Below are 11783 nucleotides of genomic sequence, written 5' to 3'. Positions count from 1 at the left end.
CTCATCAGCCTGTCTTCCCTGAGGGGTCACAGGGCCAGGCCGAGACCGGGCTACTGGCGTCACTGGGCACAGCCTTGCTTTCCCACAACCTTCCTTCCTCTGGCCCCCCTGCTCCGCGTCAGAAGCCTGATCACCCTTCACCCACTTAGCTCAGTCCCACGGAGGGATTTATTACTGGCTGCCCTGCCATCTGCCCCACGGTAATAAATTAGGGCAGAGCAGAATCGCAGGCATCCCAAGTGCGGAGCGTACAAAAGGAGAAGGGTCCTTCAGTGGGTCCCAGAGAGAGCTGGGACACAGGCAAAGCGTGGACCCACAGGAAGCGTGGACCAGTGGAGCAGAATGCCTCGCTGGGGACTCCTGCTGGTACTCTGGGGCTCCTGCACCTTCGGTCTCCCCGCAGACACTGGCACCTTCAGACGGTAACTGGGAGAGAGGGTGGCAGGGGAGAAGGGATCCTCATTTTCCTAACACCTAGGCTTTCAGATATGTGATGTCACCCAGTCCTCACCACCAGCAGGGCAGCAAGGTTTATAGTTCCATTCAGAGAGGTCAGGTGACTTGCCCAATATCACACAGCCAGCAGTGGCACTAGTTAAGCCTGGAAGCAGTGTCTTTTGATCCCTGACCAGAGCTTTCACTTCCTGCATAGATCACCATGCTAGGCAGTGGGGGCACCCAGGGATGACTGAGACATACTCCCTGCCCCTCGGGAGCTCACAGCCTAATTACTAAGAAGGGTGCAGTACAGTTAAGTCTACCCGGGAAGCAGCACAACACAGTGATTAAATGCAAGGCTTCCAGAATTGGGTAGTCTTGGTTTAAATTCTGCTCCACTAGCAGAGCCAACTAGCTCTGGAACCACGGGCCAGACAGTGAACCTCTCCAGGTCTCAGTTTACCATTTTTAAAACACCTATTTTACAGAGCTGCTTTGAAGACTGAATGAGATATTGCATGTAAATCCCTCGGCCTGGTGCAGGCACGCTGTAAAAACCCAGCTGTTATCATACTCCAGGGTGATTATCACAACTGTTAAAAGAAAGGCTTAAGGCAGCCCAAAGGTGGGAGGAGAGAGACCTAACATCCATGTTTGGTGCCAGGCCCTGTGGGAACAAGCAATTCTTCAAGGCTGCAGAAGGGGAGAGGCAGGGGGGTGGGGGGCCTGTGGAGAAAGGGTTTCAGGTTGGGGAGTGCAGATGGGACCAGAAGACCTGAAGGTAAGAGGGCAGGTTTTAATAACAGTAATAGTTGCTAAGTCTGTAAAATGCTGAGGAATTCACAGGATCGTTTCCCGTATCTCATCTCAAATCATCCTCCAAACAACTCAGCAGTCCCATTTTGCAGCTGGGAACACTGAGGCTCCCGGAGGTCACAAGTAAGAGGCTGAGCCTGGGCACGCACTGGGCCTTTTGTTTCCAAAGCTGGTTTCCCCTGCTCCAAGGCTCATGGAGAGTAGCTGCTGGGTTGGGGGCATGGTGTGAGAGAGCGGGGGGCTTCCCAGCAGCAGCGTGTGCCTGAGCGTGGCCCCACCCCCAGGATAAAGGCAGGGAAAGGTGGAAACATTCTCCCTTGTTCTCTTCAGAAAGAGAAGAAGAATGGAATTGGGCCAAGGTGAAGAGGGAGTCAGGCTTTTAAAACATACTTACAGGAATTTTGCTACCTGCCATGTGCAGGGCATGATGCAAGGCTCTTTGAGAGATCCAAACAACAGACCCCATTCTCAAGGCGTGTCCTTGCCTTTTACATACACAAATGCCTTTTACTTACCGAGCAGTGGGCAGCTTGCTTAATCTGCAAAGTGCTTCTCCGTAGTAGGTACTACCATTCAGTCCATTGTTACAGAGGAGTTAATGGGAGCTCAGGAAAGGCCCAGAGAGGTTAGGTAAATTGCTCAGAATCACGCTGGTAGGAAGAGGTTCAAGCATGTCCCCACAACCACTATGCCCTCAGCACCAGGCAGCATGAGGCTGTGCAGTGCTGGCTGTGAGCACCCCGCGAAAACAGAGCAGGAGCCCAAGCAAAGGTGAGGCCATTGTGGAGGGAGTTCATGGGGCAAGCTTCCCGGGACGGGGATGGGGGTGCCTGCTAGGCTTCCAAGGATGAACGTGCTGGGGTGTGGGGAGGGAAGGGGAAGGCGAGAAGGAAGGGGCTTTCTAAAAGGAGAAAGGTAAAAGTAAAGGTCCAGAGCTGAGGTTGTTCATAGTAAATAGTGGAAAATGAGCCCTCCTTGGGGTCAAGCCTTCTCTGCCCCTCCATTTTCCCATCTGTAAAATGAGAATAGTAAAATTACCCAGCTCATGAGATGGCTGAGAATCAAAGAAGATCATAATTGTGAAAATACTTTGTTGAAGAGCAGAGTATGTTATGAATTTGACAAGTCATTTCCGTTAAAATATTATATCGACAGGCGTGAAAGTTGCCTTCATGTTTGTGGGCATAATGGGGTACACAGAATACATGGGGTGTGAGCAGGAAAGGATAGTGCCAAGTACAGAATAAGAAAGAGGGATACTCCAGACACTGGGCTGCAACCCTGGGACCCCCCACCAACAGCTCAGGACATCCTCCAGCCTCTGGCACACAGCCTTTGTATCAGAGCCCAGGGGACCCTATATGGGAAACAGGGCCGATCACGCCGCTTTAAATGTCTGCTGCATCGCTTCTGAGGCACCTCACTCCTTATCATAAAGTGAGGATAACGACAGCCAGCTTGCAGAGTTGTCATGAGGCTTACATGGGTGGGGTGGCGTGCACAGTGTTTGGCACTCACGTGGTGGCAGCTCAGTGTGCTGTGAGTTTCCCAGGTCTAATTCTGCCTCCCAAAGCTGATAGGAAAGTGTCAGGACAAGAAGCCGAGGGACTGGGACTTAGGCTTCAGAAGGCACATCTTTCCAAGGACAGGCTGCACAGGCACTCTGGAGACGCCCACCTCTCCCCCACCGCACCCAGTTCAATCGGTCCACTCCACCCCACGGTCCTGGCTGGGCGCCCGCCCGCAGCATCCCACAGCCCCCACAGGCCACTGAGGGTGTCTGCTGCCACCTGCAGGCCCCATGTGGCACTGCCCCCTCCTGCCCCGCCTTGAGAGGGGCACTCCCAGCCTTCATCTCCTTAGAGGGGAAGTCAGTGCTGTTTCCTCCTCTGTCTCCTGGCCTGCTGGAGCTCCTTGAAGGCAGTGATGATCTTTATATCCTAGTATCCAGCACGGTGCAGGCACAGGGTAGGTGTTCAACCTGTGATTACGGAATGAATGAATGAACAAATGGCCTTGCAGTGATAAGGATCAAAATTAGACAACAGGAGGAGTTAGTTGAGGGTTATTTAATACCAGCGTAGGTGACCACGGAGGTTTGTAAATTCTCCTTTAGAGGCCTAAGGGCTCAAGAGTGATTCTTAGGTGCCTGGGCTAAGGTTAGGGGTAGTTGTATCAGAAGCTTCCGGAACTCTACCATTATTATGGGGCAGGACAGAGCCCTTCTACTTTTTCTTACTGCATCACGGGCCAGGATCTTCCTCAAGAAAATGCCCTCCGTCTGGGAAAGGCTGAAGGAGAGAGGCGTGGACGTGGCCAGGCTGGGTGCTGAGTGGAGCCAGCTCACCAAGACACTCTCCTTTGGCAACCGCACCTCCCCTGTGGTGCTCACCAACTACCTGGATGTGAGTGCCCAGCTCGCTCCCTTGGCCCCCACCACCTGCCCTCTCCTTTTTCTCTCGGGCCTAAGACTTTCTTTGCCCTTTTTGAGCACCTCACGAAATTCCCATTTCACAGCTGGAAAACCTGAGGCACAGAGGGCAGGAAGGAGCCCAGAGGCAAGGTCAGGTTTGGAACTCAGGAATCCAGGCTCTGGGCCCCAAGCCCAGGTGTCAGGGGTGGGCAGGAGGGGTGTATGACCTCAGATGCAGGTTTCTGTGACCAGGCTCAGTGCAGCTTGACTACTTACTGCATCAGTGGTTCCTTAAGGCTTGGGGCACCTTCCTGCTTCATTTGCAGTACTTTTATTTTGCCCTCTTGTCTCATCGAGCCTCCCACTTCCTGGGAAGTCATAAGACAGTGCTAAGCCTCCCACCCCATCCCTGCTGGAAAATGGAAGCCCAGAGAGGCTGCGTGATCTGCCTGATCTGGCCCCAAGTGCCAAGGGGGTATCAGGCAAGACCCCAAGTCCCAAGGCTCCCCAAGCCCCACAAGCCACCTCTTTCGTTTCATCCCTGCAGACCCAGTACTATGGCGAGATCGGCATTGGCACCCCACCACAGACCTTCAAAGTCATCTTTGACACGGGCTCAGCCAACCTCTGGGTGCCCTCCACCAAGTGCAGCCCTCTCTACACGGCCTGTGGTGAGACCCGGGACCTGGGGTGCCTCCTCAAAGCCCCTGCCCTGTCGTGCTTGGGCAGTCCCACCTCACACCCAGTTAAATCTCTCCTGCTACCAGTTGAGCTGCTTCCTCTCTGCCTCTGCTCCCACTGCCCCTGAGAAGAGAGAAGAAGAAAATGTCCCCCATTTTTCTTATATGGCCACCAAGGTAAAAAAAAGAGAAAAAAGCAGGCTCCAGGAGCCCCTAGCCCACCCAGAAAGCCATTTCTCACTCCTCCTGAGATTGGGAGAGGACTGAATTCTCAGACCCATCCCAGGCTCTGGGGCTCTGCCGTCCTTACCCTCCGTGAACTTACTGAATGCTTACTGTGACCAGAATCTTCTCCCCACCCTAGTGTTAGCAATTACTTTAAAATACTTCATTTGAGACAAAATTCTCAGAGACATGAGCACATTACAGGGGCCCGAGGTACACAGTCCTTGATTGATGAAACACATTTTCCAAGCCTCCAAGCTCAGGGCCACCCTGTCTCTGCACTCAGGCCTCAACACATGAGCCATAGCCAGCGCCTGCCCCCGAGCCCCCTGCCTGGGCCTCCCTTGGCCCTGAGCCTATGTCTCCCTGCCAGAGATTCACAGCCTCTACGACTCCTCGGAATCCTCCAGCTATGTGGAGAATGGGACGGAATTCACCATCCACTATGGATCTGGGAAGGTCAAAGGCTTCCTGAGCCAGGACCTGGTGACTGTAAGTGAGGCCATCCCAGGTCATCTGACCTCCTGCCCTTCTTGTCCCTAGGCGTCTCCTGCCACCCTAGGGCCTGTGGTTGGGGAAGGTGCAGGCCCGTCCACCTTGGAGCCCGGAGAGCTGAAGAGCACCCTCCTCTGCTACTTCTCTCCAGAGCTGCAAAGCACCTGGGGCAGAGCAGACCTGAGCTCCTGGCCCAACCTGGGTGATCTGTGGAGGCCTTTCCATCTAACGCACTCATAGGGTTTGTCCTGAGCCCCACAGCCTGCAGTCAAGTAACCTGCCTGAGGTCACCCAGCTCTGACTGGGCTCTTAACTAGACCCTAGACTGAAATCCAGAGTCAGAGTCGGGGTCAGGGGTCAGGGGTATCGTCATCCTTAAGGTCAGCGTCACTTTTGGAGTCAGGCTTAGGTTTTAAGGTCATAGTTGAGTTCAGAGTTTGGGATTAATGTCAGTCCTGGTTTTCACTGTCACTTGGCCTGTGTCTGACCCTCCTCCATTTCTGGGTTTCTCTAGCTACTGCTCTGACAGAGTTAGGGGAAGGGTACATATGGAACTGAGAGGAAATCAGTGTGAGCCCTTACTCCCTCTTGTCCGTGAAATTAGGGAAGAAGGATCATGAAGGGCAGGCCTGGCTGTGCTGGAGAAATCCTTGGCCCATCTTGGGGGTAGGGGACAAAAACCCAGTCCTGCCGATGTGAGAGCTGGGCCGCTGGGGAGCTCCTGGCATCTTTTCTTCTACTACTATTGCTTGGCAATACCACCTTCTCCGCCTCTGCCCCTTCCAGTCCCTCTGGACTCTGCCGCCTACATGTTTATTAGGAGAGGTGATATGCATGTAGTGTTGATGAAATGGTCTTACCCCAGATTGTCACACCCTGGGGCCTGTTTGTGCCTGGGGGCCCCAGTGTGGAAGCCTAGACCAGACCCTGGCCAGGGTACAGGCTGTGGGCTTGGTCTCCTCTGGTCCTTCCTCCAACAGGTGGGTGGAATCACAGTCACACAGACGTTTGGAGAGGTCACGGAGCTGCCCCTGATCCCTTTCATGCTGGCCAAGTTTGATGGTGTTCTGGGCATGGGCTTCCCTGCACAGGCCATTGGGGGGGTCACCCCCGTCTTTGACCACATCCTCTCCCAAAGGGTGCTGAAGGAGGACGTCTTCTCTGTCTACTACAGCAGGTAGGCCTGGACTCCAGGGGCAGAGGCGGGGAGAGGGAAGGAGGCAGGAGAGCTGAGAGAGTAGGAAGAGAGCTCTGGGCCAGGATTTTGATGTATTCGGGATCAGGTGGTATTCAATCCATATCTAGAGCTATACTATCCAATATGGAAGCCGATGCTTAAATTAAAATTAATTAAAATTAGGCATTCAAATCCTTAGCCACACTACATATTTCAAGTACTCAGCAGTCACGGCGACTAGCGGCTACCACTTTGGATAGTACAGGTGTAGCACATTTCTGTCTTTGTGGAAAGTTTTTTTTACTTTCTGTTCAGTTCAGCACTGCTCTAGAACAAGAGGAGAATGCAGAGTGGGGGTGATGGAAAGTAAGGCATTGCCGTGACTGGCGGACCTCCCTGTAAGGACCCTGGCTTCTCTCACATAGACAGCTGGCTTCATTCATTCATTAATCCCTTCATTTATCTGCTCATTCACTGATTCAACAAATATTGGGCACTGATATGACAAGCATTGTGCGAGGCTCTGGGGGTACATCCATGAACACAGTGTACGAGACAGAGTCCCTGCCCTCACAGAGCTTACAGTCCGGCAGGGAAGACAAGAAACATTACAATGTGATGGGCAACAACAGGGGACATGAGGCTGAAACTCCACGCTTTCAACTCTAGGCTGAGCTTATGTGCAGCTCAGCCAATCTTGGGGAAGCTGCTATCAGCTGTTGAGCAGAAATGTGATCTGCTCTCAGCTGTTCTGTATGAGCTGGAGACAAGAGATCATGAGAGTGAGAACAGGAGGCCAGTAGCAGCGAGGACAGAGGGGAGGGTCAGTGTCCAGAGAAATCACAGAGATGAAATGAAAAGGAGTGTCTGGTCTGATGAGAGAAAGGGAGGGATTGAGAAAAGGCCACCAATTGGCTGTGAGGGGCAGTCTTGGGAAGAGGCGTTTTAGAGGCCAGGCAAGGGCAGATGGCAAGGAGCGAAGAGGTGGATGTGTGTCAGGAAGGCAAAGGCAGATGTAGGCTGCCCTGAGAAATTCGTCAGGGGAGGGAATGCCAGGTGGGGTGCAGACAGAGCTGCACAGAGAAGCAGGGAAAAGAAGGGTGGGTGATTTTAAATGCTGGAGGATGCCTGAGTGTGCTTGCAGGTGGAGGAGGAAGCCAGTGGAAAGTGACAGGTTGAAAATGTGGGGAAAAGGAGGCGGTAACTGAGGGTATAGGAGCCTGGAGGCCATGGAAGGGAGTAGGATCCCAGCAAACAGGAGGAAGGCGGGCCTTGTTGAGGAGAGGGCCTGCCTCTTCCTTTACACTGGATGAGAAGGAGGCAACATCCAGAGAGATCTTGAGGTTTGGGGAGAGAGGCAGAGGGAAATTGTGCTAGCACATATGCATATGTACTGGATTTATAAAAATGCAATTAATTGCACTTGCACCAATAACGTGCAACCTACACGCTGTGCACCCACGTGCATGCACACTTGCCTTCTACTATGAATGTGGAAAATCCCATCTCTCTCTCTCTCTTTGTCTCTCTGTCTCTGTCTCTGTCTCTCTCTCTCTCACACACACACACACACACATAGAGGAAACCAGCCCTAAGGTAGGCCCTGAGCTTTGGGAGGCATCATGCCACCTGGAGGAGAGGAAAGCAAGGGGCACCAGCTTCAGATTGGGCACCAGGAGCCCTGGCTCCAGTCCCCCACTCAGGCAAGTGACTTCACCTCCTGGTGACTCCATTGCCTGTAGGGTACAAAGAGTGCGTAATACCCACCCTGCCAAACAACAGGCTGGCGGGGCTCACCTGAAACAAAGTCTTCCTCTCTGCTGTGTCTCTTTCTGTGCAGAAATTCCAAGTAAGGAGACGGAAACCCCCCACTTGGCCCTGACCCTCCAGAGCACCTGGCCCAGAATCACACCTGCCACCTGCCCCAAACTCACCTCAGCAGACCCAGGCTGCACTGGAGGCCCAAGCTCTCTGCTCCACCTTCCCGCTCTCCTCATGTCCTTGCCCCCCCCACCCGACAGCTCCCAGAGGCCCATCCCGTGTCCCGTGCACCTGCGCAGCACACAGCTCCCCGAACCCAAGTGAGGGTGGGGCTGATTTGTGTCTTGTTTGCAGTCTACTCACTGTCCGCCTGCCTGTTCCTTCTCTGTGACCTCTCTGGGGGTGCTTTATGGGGCGCAGCCGGACTATCCTGGAACCACCTCTGACTGGGCTTGGGAAGGGGCAAGAAAGGTGGAGAAGCGGCATGTTCTGCAGCTCCCTAGCCTTGCCGTCCGCCCCGCCTTCCTCTGCCCCACCCTGCACCTGTGCCCAACTTCCCTTGTTCCTGGGGTTACTGAGTCTCAAGGTTGTGGGTCTCCAAGAGCCTCTGGTCTTCCCTTTAGGAATTCCCACTTGCTGGGGGGAGAGATCGTGCTGGGAGGCAGCGACCCCCAGTATTACCAAGAGAATTTCCACTACGTGAGCGTCAGCAAGACTGGCTCCTGGCAGATCAGAATGAAAGGGTCAGGAATCCTCAACCCTCCTCACTCTCTAAAAATGCTGCTGCTGCCGTGGGTGCGGTCTGGAAGGGGCAGGGTTACCATCCTGCCCTCTCTCCTAATGCAGCCGCTTCTTAAGGTCTGGCCAACACTTGCTCTCTGCCTGCTTTGTCCGGGGATGGGGAACACTGAGATATATGGTTCAGAGGGGAGGGGGCCTACTGGGAGGAAGCGGAGGGTCACTAAGCCACACGCCGAGGGAGGGGGCAGCACCTCTCTTCTTCCAGCTCACGCATTACCCCTCCTTCACTGAATCACTGGACCACCAGCACTCCCTCCCATCATCTGCCCTCACTCGGGAAAGCCATGCAGCCTGGTGGTGCCCCATCAGCCTGCTGTCCATCTGTCTGTCTGACTGTGTGGCCTTCCCCAGGGTGTCTGTGAGGTCGACCACTTTGCTCTGTGAGGAGGGCTGCATGGTAGTGGTGGATACCGGTGCATCTTACATCTCGGGTCCCACCAGCTCCTTAAGGCTGCTCATGGAGACCCTGGGGGCCAAGGAGCTGAGCACAGATGAAGTAAGGAGCTGGCGGGGAGGGCGCTAGGGGTGGGGGGAGCACCACCTGGTCCAGGCCCCCAAATGACCCTAGGAAACATTCGGTCCCAAATGAGACCATTTCAGGCCTTCCTCTCCTGCCTCTCACATTCTTCCCATGTGTGGCTTTGTCCTTGGTCCCTGGGAGAGGGGATTGGGGACTTGGGGACTGTGCCCAGCCCTCTCCAGGAGAAGGGCCGGGCCACAAGCACAGGGCTGTGTCTGCTGGGGGACCTCCCACACTCAAAGGGGCTCCCTTGACCCTCCCCACCGCCAGTATGTCGTGAACTGTAACCAAGTGCCCACACTCCCTGACATCTCCTTCCACCTCGGAGGCAGAGCCTACACGCTCACCAGCGCGGACTATGTATTACAGGTGAGACTCTAGTCTGCCCCTCGGCAACAGGGAGGAAGGGTGGGCAGGGGCCCTCTAAAAGAGACAAGTCATTATGCACAGATTACCTGCTAGACCAGTTGTTCTCAAACTGGGCTGCACATTAGGGTCACCTGGGAGCTTTTAAAAATCCCAGTAATAAGCCACATCCCATACCTATTGATACCTCTGGGGGTGGCACCTGGGCATCAATGTTTTCAAAACTCCCCAGGTGATTCCAACTTGCAGCCAAATTTGAGGATCCCTGTGCTCATCTCCTGATCTCCATTCTCATCCAACGCCCCCAGTAATGTTATGCTCCTATACTCTTACCTGCTTTTTACGTTCCGTGGGTTTAGAGGTGTTAAATACCTTGTCTAGGACCAGAAGCTCTGCCAGACCGTAAGCTCCTGAAGGCAGTGCTGTGCCTGACGCATCGTTAGCACCATCCAGCTTAGTGCCTGCATCTCGGAGGGGTGCAATCCATGATGGTTCAAAGGGCCAGCATGTGATGGAGGCCCGGTGTGGATGGGGGACGGGTGGGGGGATGCTGCGGAGGATGGCTGCTGGAGTCAGGCAACGTGATTATCAGCTGGGCAGTGTGGAAACCCTCTTGCTTCCTGCCAGGACCCCTACAATAGTGATGATCTGTGTACACTGGCCCTCCACGGTCTGGACGTCCCACCGCCCACGGGGCCAGTCTGGGTCCTGGGTGCCAGTTTCATCCGCAAGTTCTACACAGAGTTTGATCGGCGTAACAATCGCATTGGCTTTGCCCTGGCCCGCTGAGGCCCTCTGCTTCCCTGCGGGTCCTGCCCTCAGCTCTAGCCCAGGGCTAGAGCACTCTCTGGGACTCTCCAACCCCTGCCTGTGCTTGTGCCCTCACTCAGGGGCATGCAGCACCTCCTGGATGTGCACCCTGCCCCCAGCACCAGCTCTTCCCTACTTTGAGGACAAACAGAATAAAGACTTCATGTTCACAACCCCACTGTACCTGGGTTCACTAGGGTTTGAAACAGAGGGAAGCACGACCAAGAGATCATGTGCAGACAGGAACGTGACAGAATGGCAAACTTTACGTTCACTCACAAGCACAGGTTCCTGCGTGCAGGGCTGATGCCATCCATCTGACATCAGCAGGGTTCGAGTGGAGTCGAAGGTTTACACAAACTTGGATGGGAAGTTTGCAGAGAGCCAGCCCCTTGAGGACCAGGGCTAACACTGTGGCAGTGGACTGTGGGCCAGAAAGATGGTCCCAGCTCATGGAAGCCAGCCTCAAGCTCAGGCTCTACGCTCAGGCACTGCAACCCCCCACCCCACACAGCCATTTACCCATGCAGTCTAAGGCACCAACACCTAAAAACATAGAACACCAGAGATCCGACCGATGCTCCCTTTTTACATGTGGAGAAACTGAGGCTCAGAGAGTGAAAGCATTTGGCCAAGAGTGCTCAGTGAAGTGTGAAGGCTGCCCGTCTGACTCAGGTCTGGGGGCTTCCCACCTTGCCACATACAGTTGTACCTTCACAGGTTCAGAGCTTCACTCACCCTGGTATGGGGCCAGGTGCACAAGCACACAGATGTATGCACTGCTGTCTCCCATCTCACAAGACTTGGGACTCAGGCTGATGTCTTCTCCCACTCTGACCCCTTGGACGATCTGCAGGAGATGTGTAGCTTGGGGAATGAGAGGCAGCAGCTACCTGAATGAAGCCACTGACACTGTCCCTCTTCATGACAGCTGCTCACCCTTCTTTTGACCGAAAAAGGTGAGGCACTGAGTGGCCCACCCAGGGCCCAGCAAAGCTCGTACCTCTAGAATTACAGGCTCTTGGAATTGTATAGAACACCAGGGCCTCTCTAGGGCAGCACTCCCACACCTGCCAGCCTCCCAGTGCAGAGCCAAGAGCACAATCCTCTGAACTTTCTTGCCTGCTTAGCTTTATTTCCTCACTGTTTGCAGGAAGGGTTGGAGTCAGTGTCATTTCCAGCTCAACAGACTGGGGCTCCATAACCTTAAGTAGGCAGGCCCCCCAATCATCTCCTACCCTGTTCAATAAGACAGCCATATATGGCTATTTACATTGAACA

The 11783-nt window shown here is 54.2% G+C and overlaps 1 protein-coding gene across 1 annotated transcript; it reads left to right on the top strand.

The window, feature by feature from the left end:
• Positions 1 to 330: 330 nt before the first annotated feature.
• REN (renin) lies at positions 331 to 10481 on the top strand. The gene is made up of 10 exons (XM_030873076.2): positions 331 to 422; positions 3509 to 3659; positions 4215 to 4338; positions 4946 to 5064; positions 6048 to 6244; positions 8085 to 8093; positions 8629 to 8748; positions 9158 to 9302; positions 9597 to 9695; positions 10320 to 10481. Exons 1-10 carry the CDS (start codon positions 343 to 345, stop codon positions 10479 to 10481), a joined length of 1206 nt encoding a protein of 401 aa, XP_030728936.1. The 5' UTR covers positions 331 to 342.
• The last annotated feature ends 1302 nt before the right edge of the window (positions 10482 to 11783 follow it).

Source organism: Globicephala melas, chromosome 1 (genome assembly GCF_963455315.2).
Source record: "Globicephala melas chromosome 1, mGloMel1.2, whole genome shotgun sequence".
Classification (NCBI taxonomy): Eukaryota; Metazoa; Chordata; class Mammalia; order Artiodactyla; family Delphinidae; genus Globicephala; species Globicephala melas.
This window is presented reverse-complemented; position numbering and strand designations above follow the sequence as displayed.